Genomic DNA, 22,948 nt, shown 5'->3' with positions numbered 1-22,948 from the left:
GCCTCGGCCTCCCAAAGTGCTGGGATTACAGACATGAGCCACCGTGCCTGGCCAGCCCCTGACTTTTTAATTGATAGAGCACAACACCTTTTATTTTAGAAATCTCAAAGGAGGCTGGGGACGGTGGCCGACACCTATAATCCCAGCACTTTGGGAGGCTGGGGCGGGTGGATCACCTGAGGTCAGGAGTTCGAGACCAGCCTGACCAACATAGTGAAACCCAGTCTCTATTAAAAATACAAAAATTAGTCAGGTTTGGTGGCACACATCTGTAATCCCAGCTACTTGGGAGGCTGAGGCAGGAGAATTACTTGAACCTGGGAGGTGGAGGTTGCAGTGAATTGAGATCATACCACTACACTCCAGCCTGGGCAATAGAGCTAGACTCTGTCTTAAAAAAAAAAAATCTCAAAAAATGCACAGTTTGGAAGACTGACCACATGTGACTACCATGTGGTAGATGGGTAAATTCTACCAACAATCATAGTAGTTTAGCCAGTTTACACTGTTCAGAAACAAATGGGTAAAATAGTCAGATGAGTTTCCTGAGTTCACACAGCAAAACCTCTAGGGGGTAAGAGACATCTGACTTTTAGTCAGTCTATTTGCTAAACAACATTTCTTCTTCAGTTGCACAGCTAAATTTAAATAAAATAATGAAGGTTATTTATTTATTTGGGACAGAGTCTCGCTCTGTTTCCCAGGCTGGAGTGCAGTGGTGCGATCTCGGCTCACTGCAACCTCTGCTTCCTGAGTTAAAGCGATTCTCATGCCTCAGCCTCCTGAGTAGCTGGGATTACAGGCATGCACCACCACACCTAGCTAATTTTTGTATTTTTAGTAGAGGGGGGTTTCACCATGTTGGCCAGGCTCAAACTCTTGACTTCAAGTGATCTACCTGCCTTGGCCTCCCAAAGTGCTGGGATTACAGACATGAGCCGACTTACCCCGCAGATCTTGGGACTTGTCAGCCTCCATAAACATATGAGCCAATTCCTTTTTTTTTTTTTTCCAGCCAATTCCTTATTAGCTATCTATCTATTTATTTATCTGTCTATCCATCCATTCATCCTAGTGGTTCTATTTCTCTGGAAAACCCTAATACAATAGATATACACTAATGTCAACTAATTAAACTACCCCAAAAGGCCCCTATCACTTCTCCAAGAAAATCCCCTTTTGAAATGCTTAGCTATACAGAATTCAAACAGGATCATGGATTTTTATTCACCAGAGAGAAATCGAGTTCAATATTGAAAAAAATTTCAGTGCTGTGATACTCAATTTCTGGAAGATAGGCACTATGCTAGTTTTGCTTTATAGTTTTCGTAGCGAATAATATATAAAATTTTTTTTAATGAAACAACATTGTTTGATGGTGATGATAAGAATAAAGATAACCAGTAGGTCTTTGTAAGCTAGTGTTGTCATGATAATGCAAACAAGGTAATATCTAGAGCAACTGGGAGTGATAGAATTTATTGGCGGAAGTCCACTCTGAAAGATGCTCCTTTTGTCTTGCTGATACTACAAAGAGGTGGGCTTCTATACTCAGCACTGACTGTGGGGCCAGCTTTGTATCTCTGCTCTGCACCTCTACCCTAGTGTTCTTTTCTGCCCTCTCATGCTCCTTTCAGGCGTCAGTGCTGAACACAAGCCTTCTCTGCCTCTCAACTCCACCTCACCATTGTCCTGTTTTCCTCCATCCAATAAGGAAGGAGGGCGGAGCTGTGCCCTCCCTAGCAGCCAGCATCTTGGGGCTTGCTTCAGGCTCCACCTCCCACCATCCACCACCCGCTGAGGACTACACAGCTCTCACCCAGATGCTGTTTTTCCATCCTAGGAGCTGACCTCATTGTCCCTGGGGCTGGAGCCATCTATAAGGCGACCTTGCCAAGTTGGTAGTTTATGGTAGTTTCGCACTTCTGGCACAGAAGGAGTCAGCCTGTCCCATTGTCTTTTGTCATAAATAAGGTATTAGCAACCACCTTTCCTCTCTTCTGCACACGAACATGGCTGAAAACACAGAAGTGTGACTTGTATGTCACACATGGATATAGATTTGCTAGTTTAGGAGCCTGGCTGCTGTTTATGGAAATTGCCAGCATACAGTTCTGCTTCCTGTTCTTGCAGACCAGTATGACATTTGGCTCAGTTGAGCCTCTGTCATGGGTTGCCACACAAATATTGTCTGGTGCTGTCATTTCCTGGCAGTGAACAACTATTTCACATTGCCTCAAGATGCCCTCACAGTGTCCCTCTCATGGCAGCAGAACCAGTCCTCAAAAGGCAAATGTGTGGCTAGAGCACTGTTGTGGAGAAAATACGCAGGAACAAAGCCAGTGTGGTTTACTGGAAAGCACACCAAATACAGTCCTAGGAACATGGCTACACTCTGTTGACAGTAGAGGAACTGGCGCCCCTCCCACTCACCATTTAGTTGTGACAACCATTCACGTATCTTCCTGTGCCTTCCCTACCTGACACCATGAGGTGGGGAAGGTGGCAGCAGTTGGCTCTTCTTTTCCATAATCACTGACTAGCCCTGCCACACAGCGCTGTCAACTGGACACTTCCACATACCCTTAGTAACCCAGTTAATAGCTGTCTTTTTAGATTTTGTTTTTTGCACTGATGTGCACTGTGTTCTTGGCCATAGCCCTAACTTTACATGCTTCAATTTCCCCATTCTTTAAAGGAATTTAATAGTGAGCAACCCAAGTTAAATTCTGCATCCTTAGAACAGATTGTGTTATATCAGTGAAAAATATATTTCATCATATGTACAGTGAGAATAATTAATTTAACTTACTACCTTAGTAATCCATCAAGTAGCCAACTAATATTTACTTAATGTCTGTTCTGTACATGTCATGGTACTACAGGCTCATTTTGAAGTTTTAACAACAAATTATATATTGCTCGGAAATTTGTGTCTTTAAAAAGCTAAAAACAATAGTTATTTCATATTTTAAATGACAAATACCTATTCAGTACTTGGGACTTTTTAAATAATAGAAATTTAAATGCAACAGAGGGATAAAAAGAGAAAAATTCCCTTCAGACATCGGGTTTTATGAGGACTAGATAAAATGTTAGTAATACATGATGTGGAGTTTCCTTAATGGAAAATACTACTTAGGCCAGGCGCTGCGGCTCATGCCTGTACTCCTACCACTTTGGGAGGCTGAGGCAGGAGGATCTCTTGAGCCCAAGAGTTCGAGACCAGCCTGGGCAACTTAGTGAAAACCCGTCTCTACAAAAAATTTAAAAATCAGCCAGGTGTGGTGGCATGCACCTGTAGTTCTAACTACTCTGGAGGCTGAGGTGGATCGCTTGAGCCCAGGAGTTCAAGGCTGCATGTGCTACGGCTGCACCACTGCACTCCAGCCCAGGTGGCAGAGCGAGTGTCTCAAAAAAGAAGAAGAAAAAAAAGACTGTAATCATAATCATTCCTTACAGAATACAAAACATTACCCTGACACAAAAATGTTATAGAAACACTAACTGATCTTCATATGGCTACTTGTAGGATCTCAGACCTTTCAAATAGTCATTAAAAATTTTTATTTATTTGAAATAGTCATTTTTGATCCCCAGAAGGAAGAAATCACAAATAAAAAAAGAAGAGGCTTAAGGCTCAGATCTGTAGATTGCTTGTTCAGGAACCCGAGGACAGACAGCTGGGAAGGCGACTGCAGACTGACGAAGTTTCTGGAGTTTGGGCTGCTTACATGTACCTGGTGAGACACCTTCAAGCTCCAGGGTCGCCACGGCACTACCTTTCCAAAAGACTGCCTTCTAGGTACAATGTGTCTTTTTTGTTTTTTGTAACTTTTCTTTATCTACTGGCATCCCCATGGGGGCCCTTTCTCTCCCCAACTTTCCCTTGTGTGTGAAATAAAGACAACAGAATCTATAACTTCCCAGGCCTTGAAAATTCCATTTCCGCACATACTGCTACGGCTAAACGATTCCTGAATTTTGTGTTGTTATCCCCTCAGCAAGGAGTTTCATTTGCCAAGCATTTTAAAGGCAGAGAAAGCAATTCTGTGGGCCGATACATTTGTGTTTACGAGGCACAGATATCTCTTGATAATCTTCCTCTCTTCACACTGGTGGCTTTTGAATTTTGAATTGTTCAGGGTTGTAGAAATACCGTAATCTCAGCCTATTAAATATTAAGGGACTCCTTCGGATTCCCTGAGCCTTAAAGTTATGTTACGCAAATCTGTCCGAGTGCGTTTCCATGGTGCAGAATAAAAGTTATGGTAGGGTTTTTTGAAGCAGCAGGACTGTAAGCGTCACTCCTGTCACTGCCTTTCACAAGAGCCCACTTGCTGTGAAATATTTTGAAAACAGAGCTGAAGTGGAGATAACGCAGAGCACAAACAGGCGGAAATAAGAATAAACCGTGCGTGGCTAACAGAAACCCGGAGGCTGGCTGTTTCTGGAGAAGAGAACGCTCTGTAAACCTGGAGGAAAAACCACGCGGGCCATTGTTTGGGGGCCTCTTGGGGGTCGTTTCCTTGCCCCCTCGGGTTGGGGGGGCTCCTCCAGGCCAAGGAAGCGGCCCCCCCCAAAACCTCTTCCGGGACTGCAGTTTCTCTCCTTACACCCCCAGGGAGCAGGGCCTTCTCGGGCCACAATTCTCCGCGACCCAAAAATAACTACACAGATGTGAGGAAAAGGGCCAAAGCCTACGGCACAGGGCGGTGCTTAATTACAGTCTTATCGCTTTCAGCCAGAACGCTCGAAACCTAACCTACCGCCAGCCTTTTATAGCCGGTCCCTCGAGCCCCGCCCTAGCAACTTCTCCTAGCAACGCCTCGCCCGGTATTCGGCCGTCTTATCGGCCTCCGCCAGGCCTTTCCTGTTCCCTTCCCCCAGCCCCCGCCGCCCGGCCGCCCAGCTCACGTGACCGGCCCCAGGGGAGGGGAAGGGCGAACGGAAGCGTGAGGGGCGGGGCGTTGGAAGACGCGGTGCGCATCATCAAGATGCGCCGGGCGAGTTGCGGCGCCTGGTGTGTCAGGGAGGCTGGAGGTTCGAAGATTCAGTAACATGGCGGAGGCCGCGACGCTTGTGTGGATTCGCGGCCCCGGCTTTGGGTGCAAGGCGGTACGGTGTGCCTCGGCTCGGTACACCGTCTGGGATTTTATCCACCGGCACTGCCAAGATCAGGTGAGGATTTCGGTTGCTGTTAGGACGGAGGAAGAGGCGGACAAGTAGCAGCGCTGGGTACGGAGTAGGTCTGTCAAGGGGGTATGTCTGTTCTCTGGGATTTTCACTTGTTAAGGCGGAGAGTTCCTTAGTGTTAAGGTGCTTCGAACTGTTACTGAGACCTTTCTTTGCTTTTGTTTCGTGGTGGTGGTTGTTTTGCCTCCTCACCAAGAAAGAGAGAAAAAAACCTGTTACAGGCACTTAGTCCTGCCCACAGTTACAAATGCTTTGTTTCTTTATCCGTAAATCTGATGGTCTTTTGGAGTTGGGCCAGCTGATTTTTAAGGCTCAAGTCTTCACCTTCTTACGATGGTTATGTGATGTGTATTTTGTCCACTAATCACACAGCCTTGTTAGCTCCAGCCTAGAGAAATATGTATATCCAAACCCAGGACAAAGGATTACTGGAGAGGAAAATTGATTCTTCTGGTCACTGGTTGTGGCCAAGCATTCAAACGTGTGGCCTGTTGAGGGCCTGAGTTCTTAGGGCCTGTTATGTAGAAGTGTTCACTAATCATTTGATGGTCTCATTTGTCCATGCGTATTCGTGAAAACCTATCAGGGACTTTCGCAGTTACACAGGAGCTTTTACTTAACTCTCAAGTAAGCTTTTACCAGATATAAGATAATAAACCTGTTCAGTTGTCAAAAGAATTTAGTCGTTTCCCTGAATCTAATTTTAATTTTGGCACTTGATCTAGAACTCTGTTCTTTCCGCACCTCATCCGTGCTTTCCTCGGCTATTTCCTCTGCCTGCTATTTATAAGCTTAACAAATGTTAACACTGCAGTCTAAACCAAAATTTTAAGAGACTTGGATCGATTTCGTGAAGAAGCAATGTGTGTTTGCAAATAATACGGTTTTTCACTTTCTATGTTTTCTTTCCTGCTCTGTAATCCAGTCTAAAAACTGTAAGCACAACTGTTTTTGAGCATGAAAATAATTGCATTCTAATTCCTTTGAAAATAACTCTTACCTCATGAGTACAACATTCAAACTTGCTGACAATTGATCTAAAGTGAAACCAGAAAAAATAGGATCTTAATCATGAGGTGTTTTGGAAATAAGAATTTTTAAAATCAGAAGCAAGAAATATGGGTTCAGTGGCTCACACCTGTAATCCCAGCATTTTGGGAGGTCGAGGAGGGTGGATCACCTGAGGTCAGAAGTTCGAGACCAGCTTGGCCAACATGGTGAAACCCTGTCTCTACTAAAAATACACAAAAATTAGCTAGGCGTGGCAGCAGACACCTGTAATCCCAGCTGCTTGGGAGGCAGAGGCAGGAAAATCGTTTGAACTTGAGAGGTGGAGGCTGCAGTGAGCTAAGATTGCGCTATTGTACTCTAGCCTGGGTGACAGAGCAAGACTCCTTCTCAAAAAAAATATATATGTACATACACATGCACATACACATGTATATGTGTACATACACATGCATCTGTACACGTGTACATGTGTATGCACACACGCACATGTGTGCAGACACGTGCGCATGTGTATGTACAGGTGTGTGTATGTGTACATGTACATATGCGTGTACATATGTGAGTGGATTCAGTCAGAAACTTAAGAAACATGACCATAGAAAATAAGAATAGAAACACAAAAGGGTATTTGATGAGATACTGGAACAAATAAGAATAGCTCGCCGGGCGCGGTGGCTCAAGCCTGTAATCCCAGCACTTTGGGAGGCCGAGGCGGGTGGATCACGAGTTCAAGAGATCGAGACCATCCTGGTCAACATGGTGAAACCCCGTCTCTACTAATACAAAAAATTAGCTGGGCATGGTGGCGCGTGCCTGTAATCCCAGCTACTCAGGAGGCTGAGGCAGGAGAATTGCCTGAACCCAGGAAGGCGGAGGTTGCGGTGAGCCGAGATCGCGCCATTGCACTCCAGCCTGGGTAACAAGAGCGAAACTCCGTCTCAAAAAAAAAAAAAAAAAAAAAAAAAAAAAAAAAAGAATAGCTCAAGTTCATACCTATGCTTTTAAAAGCAAAACTATTGCGACACATGATGAAGTTAGTGTTAACTCCCACTGAGAAACTAAAAATCTGCCCTGCTTTTCATCAGGTTGGGATAAGAGACACAGATAAAGCCAGCTGCAAAAGTTTTTGTTTCTCCTTTTGTTTCCCCACACCTACACTGATGTACAGCTGCAGAGTTAACAGCAAATGGTAATATGTCATAATGACCCCCATGAAGGTCTGCTGCTTTCTTATTTACTGAGAAACCTTGGTCTCAGAAATCATAGACTATAAGAAACTTTGCTGTTTGAAATTCTCTCAATAAGAGTGAATCCTCCCACTCTTGCCTTGTAGAGAAGCATTCTTTATTTCCAGCCCAAGTCAGAGCTTCCCATTAAGGATTTCTGGACACAATTTTCCACATTTATCTTAAATTTGTAGTTTCCAAGGAAAGAGGAGCCTTCACAATACAAATCTGATGTTGACACTTTTATATACAGTCCTGCTTTATTTTGAGGCTGTTTAAACACTACTTGATGTAAATTTCACCTCAACTTCACCCTATCCCCAAATCCGATAATGACACTTCATTCTTTGTGTTGGCTAGATACCCAAGACTCCTGGTGTGCAGTTCCCCTCCTTGCAGTGAATCAATAAGTTTGGCAGGTTTATCTTTGATAGCCTTAGGCTGATTGTGCTAAAACACACACGATACTTTGTTTTGAAGCACTTTACAATGCACAAATGGTTAAAAACAGTTAAACTGAGTAAGTTTCTTATCCTTTTTTCTGCTTGTGACTTCATCAAATCTTAAGCAGAAAATGCAATTTTGTTGATCAGTTTTGTTTAATAAGCCATCCTGTTTGGAAATGAAGTATACATCATTCCATGGTGTATACTTTCTGCCTTCTAATTAATGTCTTCTAAAGTTTAGAAGTACCATACTCGTTAGACATACAAAAGTCTTCTAATATGTAAACATTAAACAGATACAAAATGTATTACATATCTCATTTAATGTTTACAACAGCTCTTTAAGGTAGATGGTATTTTAAAGACAAGAAAAGTCCTTCGTGTTACCTCATTGCAGACAGCCTGAGCTCCCTTGCTCCTCTCTCCCGCCATTATATTTGCCTGGGAAAACCCCAAACAAGATAAAATCCAACTCTTCACCTGTTCTACTCGGGCATCTGGGCAGGGACTGTCGTAGAGAACTATAATCACATCTCAGCCTCCATACATTCACCAACCTGGTGCTGCTTGGTAATTCTGTATTTCCTTGGTTCAGAGTGGGCTTTTACTCAGTTACAGGACTGCTGAGAGTATTGATTCATGTGGACCTTGGGGCAGCTACACAGAATCAGGCTGCCCAGAATCTTAACGTGTCTTCAGCAACTTTGCTCATTTTTGCTCATTTTTCATGTTTTTATGTCTCCCATGATATACTTATATTGATGTATTAAAAACCATACTCTAGCCAGGCACAGTGGCTCATGCCTATAATCCCAGTACTTTGGGAAGCTGAGGCGGGTGGATCACCTGAGGTCAGGAGTTTGAGACCAGCCTGGCCAACATAGTGAAACCTCGTCTCTACTAAAAATACGAAAAATTAGCTGGGCATGGTGGTGGGTGCCTGTAATCCCAGCTACTAGGGAGGCTGAGGCAGGAGAATTGCTTGCACCCGGGAGGTGGAGGTTGCAGTGAACCGAGATGATGCCATTGCACTCCAGCCTGGGCAACAAGAGTGAAACTCTGTCTTAAAAAAAAATAAACACCATATGCTTGACTCCTTCCTTCTCTTCTTTGTATTCCTACCTGCACTTTTGAGGATGTATATTGTCAGTTTTAAATCTGAGGACTACTTTTGATGTTCGATTTAATCTTACATGTTTAGGAAAGTCAGAAAATGGGACCGTCACAGTTATTGAATCTGAGTCCTATATAGTCCTCTACCTTGACTGAGATTACCTATCAGAGAAGAAGAGGCGGTTTTTGTTTTCACCAAAAAGACTGAAGTTTTTTCTGTATGTGATGGTTAGGTAATGTAGGGAAAAAATTATACCCAGAATACATCATGTGAAATGACTTTTTTTTTTTGGGACGGAGTCTTGTTCTGTCACCAGGCTGGAGTGCAGTGGCACGATCTCGGCTCACTGAAACCTGCAACTCCTTGGTTCAAGTGATTCTCCTGCCTCAGCCTCTGGAATAGCTGGGATTACAGGCATGCGCCACCATGCCCAGCTAGTTTTTGTATTTTTAGTAGAGACACGGTTTACCATGTTGGCTAGGATGGTCTCGATCTCCTGACCTTGTGATCCACCCACCTCGGCCTTCCAGAGTGCTGGGATTGCAGGCGTGAGCTACTGCGCCCAGCCAACTTTTTTTCTTCTAGTAGTTTACATTTTCAATTCAATAAATATTAATTTAACACCCACTGTGTACTTGTAACCAGAGTAACAAAAAGACAGCTAGGTCCCTTCTTGTAACAAACTTGTATTGTCTCATAAAAGGCATTAAAAAACCAAATTTGTCTCTAGGATGTTCCAGTGGAATACTTCTTTGTGAAATGCAATGGAGCACTCATTAACACCAATGACACAGTGCAGCATGGAGCCGTGTATAGTTTGGAACCCAGACTTTGTGGTGGAAAAGGAGGTAGGATGTGGACATTAACTACTTAGTTGTAGCACATTTGCAGTCTTTATTTTTATTTATTTATTTATTTTCCTATTCTGCTGCTGACATTTGCTGTCTTTAGCCGTGGTACTTAATTAACAAACTTCTTGGTCTCTTTAGTATGCCAATATTGTTTTGCCTTATGAATTCTTTTATTTACTTAACCTAATTTTGGATATTTTCTCTTTTATTCTGATTTCTCTTTTTTTCTTTTTGAGACACCATCTTGTTCTGTCACCCAGGCTGGAGTACAGTCGTGTGATCACAGCTCACTGCATCCTTGAACTCCTGAACTCAAGCAATACTCCCACCTCAGTTTCCCTAGTAGCTGGAATTACAGGTGCACACCACCATGCCAGCTAACTTTTGTATTCTTTTAGAGATGGGGTTTTCCCATGTTGCCCAGGCTTTTATTCTTGTCAAGAAAGAAATATTGCATGATACAATTCGCACTTTCTCCAGCTGGATAGCTCTTAGGGAACCTAGGCTCTAAAACTTTGGGGAAAACTTAGATGAAGAGAGATGGCCATTATTCTGTTCAATTTGTTGAATAAATAAGTTTTTTTTTTTTTTTTTTTTTTTAAATATCCTTCCACTTTAATCAAGATTTTGTCTTGTTATTGTAGTTCCAAAGGAAGTCTAAAGTTAACCTTAGGAAACACAATTGTTTACAGGTTGAGGCAGATTAAAGTTTTGGTTGTATTAATACAACTACGAAGAAGGAAAAAAAGAGTGAAAACAATATAAACACTTCTTGGTATTTTTCCTAAGGCACTAACATATGATCCCTAAACTTTCTCAAAATCTATAGTGACTTGGTTTGGTTTTCAGAGCGCTGACATATCAGACTATATCCAGCTGTTGGAAATTGTATCATTAAGAATGAAGCATGGGCTGGGTGCAGTGGATCACACCTGTAATCCCAGCACTTTGGGAGGCCAAGGCAGGCGGATCACCTGGGTCAGGAGTTGGAGACCAGCCTGGCCAACGTGGTGAAACCCCATCTCTACTAAAGATACAAAAATTAGCCAGGTGTGCTGTTGCATGCCTGTAATCTCAGCTGCTCAGGAGGCTGAGACATGAGAATCACTTGAACCCAGGAGGTGGAGGTTGCAGTGAGCTGAGATTGTGCCACTGCATTATAGCCTGGGCAACACGGTGAAACTCTATCTCAAAAAAAGAAGAATGAACTAAGTGGCCAGGCATGGTGGCTCATGTCTGTAATCCCAACACTTTGAGAATCCCGGGTAGGAGGATTATTTGAAACCCAGGAGTTTGAAACCAGCCTGGGCAAGATGGTAAGATCTTGGTCTCTACAAAAAAAAAAAAAAAAAAAATAGTGCATTAGCACATACCTATAATCCTAGCAACTTGGGAGGCTGAGGATCCATTGAGCCCAGGAGTTCAAGGCTGCAGTGGGTTTGATTACATCAAGCTATTGCACTCCAGCCTAGGTGACAGAGCAAGACTCCATCTCTTAGGGGGGGAAAAAAAAGAATGAAGCATGTCATGTCAGTCAGTGAGAGCTTAAAATTGCCTTTCCTTTTAAACTCATTGAAATCTCAGCATATGCTTTTTAAGTTCTTAATCTGGGAATCGAGATTTCTGTCATTGGGTGAAGCTTTTTAAATAGTCTAGCTGTATAGGTATTATGCCTATATGCGAATAATTAACACAAGGATAAATAATTAGGTTTGGGGAGGACTAGGTATTTTATCTCAGAACTATAAAACGAAAGGCAAAAGGCATGAGGTTGAATCTGTCTTTACTTTTGCTGCCTGAATTAGAATCTTGATGTTCATGTTTTCTTAAAAAAAAGAGAGATCATTGTTAACCTTGTGATACAGATTGTTTTCACAAATTCGGCTTGTATTCATCCTTGAACACATTTTAACCTGCTTTCTCCAAATACATCTGCTCAGGTTTTGGATCTATGCTCCGAGCACTTGGTGCTCAGATTGAGAAGACAACCAATCGAGAAGCTTGCCGGGATCTCAGTGGAAGGAGACTACGCGATGTCAATCATGAAAAAGCGTAAGATGCCCACCTTTTTTTTTTTTTTTTTTTGAAGAGCAACACATACTTCCCTATCAGTAGTGATTATACACATGCTATGCATGTTGGCAATGGAAACTTAAAATATTTACATCCGAATTTATTACCAGATTTAACCTCTTCTGTAATTTAATAATTATCTTTGAGATTTAGTTCAAACCAGTACCATAGGCCAGTAGTAAGCATGGCTCACTTTCCTAAGAGAATATCCCAATATGAACAAGTGCGTTAATTCATCAGGGACTTTTTATATATAAAAGCATATATGTAGTATATCTGTTCAGTAACATCTATTCCTTCCTCATCCCCAGAATGGCTGAATGGGTAAAACAACAAGCTGAGCGAGAGGCTGAAAAGGAGCAGAAGCGACTGGAGCGACTGCAACGGAAGCTTGTAGAACCCAAACACTGCTTCACCAGCCCTGACTACCAGCAGCAGTGCCATGAGATGGCTGAGCGTCTGGAGGATTCCGTCCTCAAAGGTGAGAATGAGGATTCCTTAGTATGTTCAGCTGGCACCCTTGAAGCCAGCTGTTCCAAACTGCTCTATGCTACACACAAAGAGCAGTTCTTAAGCATTTTTTAGGTTACAGATGTCTGAGAGTCTGATGAAAACTTTGGAACTTTTATCCCTTTAAATGAACACAGTATATTTTTTAAAAAGAACATATACCCACACAACATTTGGCATATTTAACCCCTGAATTCCATGGAGCCATGGGTCCCAGGTAAGAACATTTTTTGTGTTTGTGTTTAGGGATAAGCTAAGTCTTCAGAAGATGTCTAGACCTCAAAGAATTTGCTGCCAGTTTTAGGTCAGTTTTTAATGTGAATGATTCTCATTAACTTGTTTTTAGCATCCAAAGGATTATGGCAGGCCTAGTATGGGAACAACTGAATAAAAAACAATCTTTTTCCATCAAAAAGGGTATGATATGACAGGAGAAAGACAAGTGTATGCAAATAACTGACACAGGGATAAATAGTTAGGTTTGGGGAGGGCTAGGGATGAACCTGTCATCTTCAAAGTTATAAATTGTGCAATGATGCTTTAAGAATCTGCTCCTAGACCAGAATGATTATTATTTTAAATCTGTATAAATTTGAAATTAACTGTATAAAATGTTGGTATCTTAAGAAATTTAAATCTGGAGTTGTAGATTACAGCTCTTTTTGCAATCCATGTTATTTATAATTTCTTTAAACTCAGTCCCTATAATAGAAACTGGATTGTTAAAATTTCCGGTTAGGTATGCAGGCTGCCTCCAGCAAGATGGTTTCAGCAGAAATCAGTGAGAATCGGAAACGGCAGTGGCCTACCAAATCTAAAACAGACAGAGGAGCTGGCATGGGGAAGAAGAGATGCTTCTGGTAAGTGTTTCACTTTTGTTCCCAACTGATTTTTGAGGACTGACATGAGACATTTCCTCCTTGTTTATTTGGCATAAACACATTTTTATGTAATGTTTATTGGGAGCTGAGAAAATTTCCAGAGTGCTTCAGGCTTTAGGTTTCAGTGATTGTCAGTCACATTGTACATACTAGTAATGGTTTCTGCTGTGAATGCCATTAATAGAATGTAAAGGATGAATTTTTTTCTTACACTGAAACATAAAAATAGCTTTATATTTGCATTACTTTTGTGTTGTTGAAGGAGTTTAACTTTTTAAAATTTCAGGTGGAAGTCAAGCTATACCATCCAGGCAGTTGTTTTCTGTGTTTTTTTTTGCAGTCATCATTGAGGTCTTTGGTCACTTTGCCAGACTTCTCTTTTCCACTCTCAAACTTGAAGGTGAAAAGCACAGCAGTACTTTTTCGTGTCCATTCTTCGGATAGTTCTCTTTTCGATCTAGTTGGTCCTCTGGTTACCAGTCACTTCCCTTGGGCCAAGTTCTTGAAAATAAGTACAAAGGGATCTTGTTTTCTTGTTGGCATCCCCTTTGGGGATGAACAGATAATTACTAATCAAAGATCATAACACTGAGTTCAGCATGCAATGCTGTTTGTTCTCTCTGAAATGGTAATTAAATGTTCCTGAGAGAAAGGGTGGCGACACTACCTATGGTGTGTATTTTTTTAATGAGTTTTATTGAGGTATAATTTATATACAACAAATTCACCCTTTTTGGTTGATTGGTTCTATGACTTTTGAAAAATATATGCTATACAGTCATGTAACCACCACAATCTAGACAGTATTTTAATGATCTGAAATAGTTCCCATGTACCCCTTTGTAGTTAAGTCCCTTTTTCCACCTCCAGACCCTGGCAACCATTGGTCACCAGTGTGATGTTTGTTACTACGGTTTAGTCATTTCTAGGATGTTATATAGCCTTTAGTGTCTGGCTTCTCTCACTTAATATAAAGCTTTCGAGATTCATCCACGGTAGCGTATGTATCAGTAATTCATTCCTTTTTATTACTCAGTATCATTGCATGGTATGAATGTACCACAGTTTGTTTATCCAGTCTCCATTTGGTAGACATTTGGGTAATTTCTAGGTTTGAGTATTAATAAAGCATAGGATTTTTTTTTTTTTTTGGAGACAAGTTCTCACTCTGTTGCTAAAGTTGGAATGCATTGGCACAATCTCAGCTCACTGAAGCCTTCACCTCGCAGGCTTAAGCTATCTTCCCACCTCATCCTTCTGAGTAGCTGGGACCAGGGTGCATGCCACCACCACACCTAGCTAATTTTTTTGTATTTTTTTGTGGAGGTGGGGTTTCGCCATGTTGCCCAGGCTGGTCTCAAACTCCTGACTTCAAGTAATCCACCCTCCTCAGCCTCCCAAAGTGCTGGGATTACAGGCATGAGCCACCGCCTCTGGCCTAAGCATAGGATTTATAAATATATGTGTATGTATGTACATATTATCGGGCAGTACCTCATTCTATAAAACAGAATAAGTGTTCCTAGGATTTTCTTATTTTTTTTCACCAATCAAGGCAAGGAGCAGCACCAGAGAATTTTTTTTTTTTTTTTTTTTGAGATGAAGTCTTACTCTCATCACCCAGGCTGGAGTGAGTGCAATGGTTCTATCTCGGCTCACTGCAGCCTCCGCCTCCTGGGTTCAAGTGATCCTCCTGCCTCAGCCTCCTGAGTAGCTGGGATTAGGAGTGCCTGCCACCATGCCCAGCTAATTTTTGTATTTTTAGTAGAGATGGGGTTTTACCATGTTGGCCAGGTTGGTATCGAACTCCTGACCTCAGGTGATCCTCCTGCCTCAGCCTCCCAAAGTGCTGAGATTACAGGTATTGAGCCACTGCCGTGCCCAGCTGGCCGGCCTGCCTTCCTTCTTTCCCCCCTTCCTCCCTCCCTCCCTCCCTCTCTCCCTCCCTTCCTTCTTTCTTTCTTTCTTTTTTTTTTTTTTGATGGAGTCTTGTTCTTTCGCCCAGGCTGGAGTGTAATGGCGTGATCTCAGCTTACTGCAACCTCCACCTCCCAGGTTTAAGCCATTCTCCTGCCTCAGCCACCCAAGTATCTGGGACTACAGGTGCATACCACCATGCCCAGCTAAGTTTTGTATTTTTAGTAGGGACAGTGTTTCACCATGTTGGCTAGGCTAGTCTGAAACTCCTGGCCTCAAGTGATTTGCCCGCCTTGGCCTCCCAAAGTGCTGGGATTACAGGCATGAACCACCGCACCTGGCTGGATTTTCTTTATAACTATTTATTATTTTATCTAATTTCCAACCATCAAAGTTATTGTAATATGGGGGAAAACTTTAAGCAAAATCAATTTTGCTTTCGGAGATTCAGAAGTTTAGAAAGGAGATCTGTGTAGATCTTTGGGACAGTTGAGTCTAGTCTCATTGAAATTTTTTTCCCTTCTGTTTATAAGCTCTGGAATATATTTTTCTGAAATACACCTGTTCTCCATCTCAAGCTAGCAGAGACAGATTCTGTTTCCTGGCCAAACTGTAACTATTTGCTTTAAATAGAAGATATAAATGCTGTTAAACCTTTCTGTTGCTTCTGACAGGTTGGGCATGGAGGGACTAGAGACTGCAGAAGGGTCCAGCTCTGAGAGCTCAGATGATGACAGTGAAGAAGCACTGAGCACTTCAGGAATCAGTTTCCATGCTCCAAAACATGGCAGCGATGGTGTCAAGATGACAGCCAAATTTCCCAGTAGTTCTCAGAGGGCAAGAGTAGTGAATACTGACCCTGAATCACCAGAGCAACTGCAGATCGCAGTGACTGACTCTGGGAAGCGTATTTCAGAAGACTCATGTGCTGAGCTGGGGGAGTCCAAAGAGCACATGGAAAGCAGGATGGTGACAGAAGCAGAAGAGACCCAGGAGAATAAGGCAGAGAGTAAAGAACCCATAGAAGAGGAATCCACTGGGGCTGGACTGAATAAGGAGAAAGAGACAAAAGAAGGGACTGATGGGGAAAGAGTTGCCGAGGTAGCACTTGAAGATAAGGAAAACATTGCTGTTGCCAAACTGCAGGAAAGCCAGCCAGGAGACACAGTAAGTTTGGGGTTGATTTCTAGAACTAAATCAATGTAATCTCCACAATAAGTCATTAAAACGAAAATGTGCTTTTTCCCCTCAGCTGCTTAGTAAAAGGCTTGTTTGATTTTAAGAAGGACAGATTATGGTGAAGCTTGCCTTGTTCCTCAAAAAGACTCTTTTTAAGCGCTGGAATTTATGCTATATTGCCACTAGGTGGTGTCCTTGATTTCATATTGCATCAATTGTAAGATGCATGTTTTCTACATTTTAGCATGTCTAAAATGAGATGTGTATAACATAGCTTAATTGGTATTACTTATTCCTAGTAACACATGAACAAGGGTATATTACGATACATGGCATTTTAGATTTGATGAATGTGCTCATTTTTCCTGTCACTAAATTGCTACTCAGCTTTTTGTTTCTAATGTGAGGATACAGTTTGAACAATAATTTCAGCTGACTGTGAAGACCTTTTCTATAGAAGAGGAGCCTCTCCTTTTAAATTTATCATTAAATCTTAAGTACCCACAGTCAGCCTTTTGAAAAAGGCATCTTCATCTGGTTGTGGTGGCTCATACCTGTAATCCCAGCACTTTGGGATGCTGAAGTGGGCAGATCACTTGAGGTCAGGAGCTCTAGACCAGCCTGGCCAGCATGGTGAAACCCTGTCTCTATTAAAAATACAAAAAACAAAATTAGCCAGGCGTTGTGTTGCATGCCTATAATCCCAGCTACTCAGGAGGCAGAGGCACAAGAATCGCTTGTGCCCTGGGAGGTAGAGGTTGCAGTGAGGTGAGATTACACCACTGCACTCCAGCCTGGGTAACAGAGGCTGTCTCAAAAAATAATAATAAAATAAAAACAGCATTTTCATAGTACATTCTCTCAAAAAGTTGGTTTTTCACTATCTACAATGGACTGGCTTCCGGCAAAAATCTCTGATGTTCTTTGATCTAGTAATGATTTGCTTTTTAGAATAGGCAAAACCTAAACTACTTAATTGCCTTCAATAAACACAAAACCTAACATTTGTTTAGCCAGCACCTTCCCCTCTCCCAGTAAATGAGCAAAAATGCATAGATTGCCCTTTCTGGTGAGAATATTGGAATCTTTTATGCTAAGGGCCTTCATTTAATTGGAATCTTTTATGCTAAGGGCCTAAACCTAAACTGCTTAATTACCTTCAATAAACACAAAACATTTGTTTAGCCAGCACCTTCTCCTCCCCCAGTAAATAAGTAAAAATGCATAGATGCCTTTTCTGGTAAGAATATTGGAATCTTTTATGCTAAGGACCTTAATTTGAGCCTGATACAATCTCTGGAGTTGTAAGCTTGTAATTTTTATGTTACGTGCATTTATTAGGTAAGAGCTTCGTCCTGACTGAAGTCATAGAAAAATAAACAAGGAATCATAGGATAAAATCTGTTATTTTTCAATGTTAACCAGAGTTTTGTTCTTGATGTTGTAGTAATAGCTGTTGTATTCATAACAACCAGGTGTGATTCTTTAAACACATATAAGTGGTGTTTTAGAATTTGGTCACAGATAAGCCAACTCCAGAAATCTAACAAAATAGTTTTTTTTTTTTTTTAAAGACAGGGTTTCACCATGTTGGTCAGGCTGGTCTTGAACTCCCGACCTCAGGTGATCCACCCGCCTTGGCCTCCAAAGTGCTTAGATTACAGGCGTGAGTCACCAAGCCCGGCCTCAAAATAGCTTTTTTAAGAAAAGAAAGATCACCTAGAGAGATAGAGTATTGCTCCAGAGTTCTTTAATATTTTAAAACTGTGAATGAAAGTTATTCTTTGAATATATTTTTAAAAACTCACCTAAAGATGAACATTTTCATTCATTTCAAGGTATCATTAACATTATTTAATTTTCTCTTTTTTTCTGAAGACAAGAGTCTTACTCTGTCGCCCAGGCTGGAGTGCAGTGGTGTGATTTCTGCATACTGCAACCTCCACCTCCCAGGTTCAAGCAATTCTCCTGCCTCAGTCTCCTGAGTAGCTGAGACTATAGGCATGCACCACACCTGGCTAATTTTTGTATTTTTATTAGAGATGGAGTTTCACCACGTTGACCAGACTTATTTTGAACTCCTAACCTCAAGTGTTCCGCCTGCCTTGGCCTCCTAAAGTGCTGGGATTACAGGCTAATTTTGTCTTAAAGTCTATAAAGGTACTTGGTGGGTAGAACAGTTGTGAGTCTATTGAACAGTATTTGAATTTGTTGAGTTATATGAAGGGGAACTCTGACAGTTAGTCTTAATTACTTAATTAGAATAGAAAGCATTAAGATTATGGAATTAATAGACAGAGGCATGGGATTCTCATTAAGCTTTTAGGAGTGCCTGATCTTTTCACTGGGAATAGGCTGGTATATTTTACTGTTTAGATTTTTACTGGAAAAATCAGAAAAGAACAATATTAAAAATCTGGGAATTCTGTACTTCTGTTACTGTTCTGAATGCTCGTTTCTAAATGTGTAGATGAAAAATTATATGTATTGAGAATAATTATGGAATAAAGTGGATGAATGATGATTAAAATTCAGTTGCAAGATATGGCAAATTAAATGAAAATTTCTCAAGAAATAAAAGGTGGTTGACAGTTAAGAGTCTTTATTCAGAGGAAAGAGCTTGTTTTAAATATTTTATTTTTTTCCCTCAGGTTATTGGTAAGGAAACTATAGATTTATTGGCGTTCAACTCTGTTGCAGAACTGGAGTTGCTGGGTTTGGAGAAGCTCAAGTGTGAACTGATGGCCCTTGGACTGAAATGTGGGGGCACTTTACAGGAGCGGGCAGCAAGACTCTTCTCTGTCAGAGGACTGGCAAAGGAGCAAATTGACCCGGCTTTATTTGCCAAGCCTTTGAAAGGGAAGAAAAAATGAATGTCATCAGAGCTGATTCCTATTTCTTTATAGTGTCTAGCATTTATAACCTGTATAATGTGGACTCTTGACGAGTATTCCTGTTAATACTAAAAACTAACTTTTTAGTAACCCAATTCTAACTACCCCCTTTTTCCTTGTTCGGTCTGTAGAATTAATGTCTGAAACCATCTGGGCCTTAAATTTTCTTTGTATGATTTTCTGTAATGTATTTAATAAATATAGGGCTATTCAGATTTTTTGGTTTGATCTTGTGTCATTTAGGTAATGAATCTATCCAAGGAATCTATCCATTTGACCCAGGTTATGAAATTTGTAGAAATGAAGTTAAATTGATTTCTTTTCTTTATTATTTTCTTTCTTCTACTTAGCTTGGGTTTCTTTTGATCTTTTCTCTTCCTTAAGATAAACCTTAGGTCATTGATCTTGGACGTTATTTAAAATATATATTTAAAGCTATAAATTTTCCTTTAAGCATTACTTTAGTTGCATCTTTACAATTTTATTATGTTGTATTTTCATTATTCAGTTCTAATCATTTTCTTTTTTCCTTTGAGACGGAATTTCGCTTTTGTCGCCCAGGCTGGAGTGCAACGGTACGATCTTAGCCCGATGCAGCCTCTGCCTCCTGGGTTCAGGTGATTCTCCTGCCTCAACCTCCTGAGTAGCTGGGACTACAGGCCCCGGCCGCCATGCCTGGCTAATTTTTGTATTTTTAGTAGAGATGGGGTTTCACCACATTGGCCAGGCTAGTCTCAAACTCCTGACCTCAGGTGGTCCGCCCGCCTCTGCCTCCCAAAGTGCTGGGGTTACAGGCATGAGCCACCACACCCAGCCTCTTAATTATTTTCTCATTTCCTCCATGAATTCTTCTTTGACCTACGAATTATCAGAAGTAGACTGTCTAATTAGCAAATATTTGGTTTTTTTCCTCTTAGTATCTTGTTGCTGATTTCTACTTTAATTCCAGTGAGGTCAGTATCCTCTTTATGATTTTAGTCCTTTAGTTTTATTGAGACTTGTTTTATGACCCAATATATTGTCTGTCATGATGAATGTACCACACACAGTTTAAAAGAATGTGTATTTTAGGCCAGGTGTGGTGGCTTATTCCTGTAATCCAGCATTTTGGGAGGCTGAGGTGGGAGGATCATTTCAAGACCATCCTGGGCAACATATAGCGCGACCATGCCTCTAAAAATAGGAATATGTAATTTGAATTGTTGGGTGAATATGTTCTGTAATATGGACTAGATTAAGTGGTTGATAGTATTGTTCAGATCTTCTACATCTTTACTGATTTTTTTGTTTATCAGGTGCTGAGAAAGGATGTTAAAATTTTCAGTTATGATTGTGGAATTGTCCATTTTTTTCTTTAATTCTACCAGTTTTTGCCTCATTTTTTGAAGCTCTAATAACTTATGTCTTCCCAATGTATTGACCATTTTATCATTACAAAATTTCCCTCTGACACTGCAGCCTTCTTACGCTTAGTGTTTGCACAGTATACCTCTTTCTATTCATTTACTTTGTACTTCTGTGTCTATTTAAAGTAGTTTCTTTAAATAACATATACTTGAGTCTTGCATTTTGATCTGTTCTGTCTCTACCTTTTAATAAGTGTTAACATTAAGTTGTTTCTAATATTTTACATGTTTTCTCTTTAGCTTAGTAGATTCTTTAGCTATACTGTTTTTATAATTTTTTTAAGTTGGATGCTCTAGGAATTACAGTATGCATTCTTAATTTTTCAGTCTACCTGGGGTTGATGTGCCACTTCACATAAAACGTAGAAATCTTGTAACTGTGTACATCCATTTACCATCCCTGCCTTTTATGCTGTCATTGTCATACCTATTAAATCTACATATATTGTAAGCCCTGTTATAATTTCTGCTTTAAATAATATGTGTTTTAAAGAAATTAAGAGGAAAAATAAAATCTTTTCTATTTATTCACATATTTACCATTTTCAATATTTTTCATTTCTTCTTGAAGATCTATATTTCCCTTAAGCCTGAAGAACTTTCTGTAGCATTTTTTATAGTACAAATCTCCTGGCAACAAATTACTAGTTTTCTCTTTTTTTAAAAAAGTCTTTTGACTGGGTGCAGTGACTCAGGCCTATAATCCCAGCATTCTGGGAGGCCATGGCAGGTGGATCATTTGAGGTCAAGAGTTCAAGACCAGCCTGGCCAACATGATGAAACCTTGTCTCTACTAAAAATAAAAAAAAAAAAACAAAAAAAAATGAGCCAGGCGTGGCAGTGCATGCCTGTAATCCCAGCTACTCAGGAGGCTTAGGCACTAAATCACTTGAACCTAGGAGGCGGAGGTTTCAGTGAGCCAAGATTGCGCTACTGCACTCCAGCCTGGGTGACAGTGAGACCCTGTCTCAAAAAAATAAAAAATAGAATCTCTTTATAGATCCTGTCCACTGTCTTCTGGCCTTCATTGTTTCTGATGACAAGTCATTGGATATTGAAATAGTTGTTCCCTTTATAGAATGTGTCTTTCTCTTTGGCAGCTTTCAGGTGTACCTTGATGTGGTTTTCTGTGTTATTTATCTTGGAGTTTGATGAACCTCTGCTCTGTAAATTTATACCATTTAATCAAATATGGGAAAACGTCAGCCATTATTTCCTCAGATCATTTTCCTGACTCATGTTTTCTCTTCTCTCCTGGGACTTCAATTATAAATACACTAAGCCTCTGTCTCAGTCTCTGAGTCTCTCCCCTACCCCCCCACCCAACACTTCTCTGTTCTTCAGATGATTTCTGTCATATAGCTAAGTTGATGGAGAGTCTTCAAGCCAAAGCTGCCTTTTGGAGGAGTTAGCACCTTGCCAGAATGGACCTGTCTTAGTACCTGCACTGTGCTCGTTGGCAATAAAGACTCCCCAGAAAGCGTGGCCTGAGTGGGAACCTAGTGGCTCCAGAGCATCACTGAATGATGCTCCCCAGAGTAGGAGATCTGAGAGGCATATTTTCATGGCTGCCACAGTATGTTCTGTTGCTTAGGGAGGATTATTTTTCTAGTTTGGGTAGTTGGAAACGGTTTTCTTTGAATTATGTGGGTGCCTGTTCAGATCTTAAAAAGCACACTCAAAGGGAGAAGGGAAACACAGAGATTTAGTGAAGGTTTGCTTTATAGAGGTTCATCTTTGGGAGGCTCAGGCAGCCATGCCCAAAGAATTTTTTTTTTTTTTTTTTGTGGCAGCATGAGGCTGGCTGGGCCAGTGCCCCTTTCCTAATTGGCCTGGTTATCCTCTTCAGGTTGCCAGAGCTCTAGCTGGGCCCTGCTTTATTTAGCATGGGAGTGTGAGCAGACTGCCCTGCTCCCTGCAGGCAAGGGACTGGCAAAATGAAAAGACTGTAGAATTCTGTAATTGCCCCTCTTACAGCATTAAAGGCTAGAAGTAAGGAGCCTCCCGATGAGCAGAAACTGACCATCTTGGCGCTCTCGTAGGTGGCTGTAGTTCTTCCAGCCCTCACTGATCTGCGTGTGGGTTTGTTAATGGGCTTTTGCTGTGGGTCCATTTCACTCACCCACACATTTTGATTTGGAGATTGCTACCTTCCTCCTTCTTCTTCTAGCGCTTATACCACAAGCTTTCTCACATTCCTTTCATCAGTTCAAATGGGAGTTTTCAAGAGGGAATTAAACAAAT

At 41.2% G+C, this 22,948-nt stretch overlaps 1 protein-coding gene across 2 annotated transcripts; it reads left to right on the top strand.

Moving 5' to 3' along the window:
• The first annotated feature begins 4,996 nt into the window (after nt 1-4,996).
• On the top strand, nt 4,997-21,237 carry SDE2 (SDE2 telomere maintenance homolog). Of its 2 annotated transcripts, none has more exons than XM_012459803.2 (7): nt 4,997-5,181; nt 9,724-9,841; nt 11,785-11,896; nt 12,229-12,398; nt 13,167-13,287; nt 15,900-16,392; nt 19,105-19,245. In XM_012459803.2, the coding sequence occupies exons 1-7, from the start codon at nt 5,062-5,064 to the stop codon at nt 19,144-19,146; spliced, it is 1,176 nt and encodes a 391-aa protein (XP_012315226.2). In that variant the 5' UTR covers nt 4,997-5,061; the 3' UTR covers nt 19,147-19,245. The 2 variants fall into 2 exon arrangements, with proteins under 2 accessions (XP_012315226.2, XP_012315225.2); XM_012459802.2 differs by having other exon boundaries at nt 5,000-5,181; nt 19,056-21,237.
• The last annotated feature ends 1,711 nt before the right edge of the window (nt 21,238-22,948 follow it).

The sequence above is a fragment of the Aotus nancymaae genome, unplaced genomic scaffold, assembly GCF_030222135.1.
Source record: "Aotus nancymaae isolate 86718 unplaced genomic scaffold, 86718_ANA_hifiasm-v0.15.2.pri h1tg000032l_0, whole genome shotgun sequence".
Taxonomy (NCBI): Eukaryota; Metazoa; Chordata; class Mammalia; order Primates; family Aotidae; genus Aotus; species Aotus nancymaae.
This window is presented reverse-complemented; position numbering and strand designations above follow the sequence as displayed.

What these genes read in the sequence shown, in the direction of transcription:
- SDE2 (XM_012459802.2), top strand. Translation starts at nt 5,062, where the DNA reads ATGGCGGAGGCCGCGACGCTTGTGTGGATTCGCGGCCCCGGCTTTGGG. An exon ending in ACTTTGTGGTGGAAAAGGAG is followed by an intron (nt 9,842 to 11,784) that starts GTAGGATGTGGA and finishes ACATCTGCTCAG; the next exon opens with GTTTTGGATCTATGCTCCGA. An exon ending in AAAGCCAGCCAGGAGACACA is followed by an intron (nt 16,393 to 19,055) that starts GTAAGTTTGGGG and finishes TTTTTCCCTCAG; the next exon opens with GTTATTGGTAAGGAAACTAT.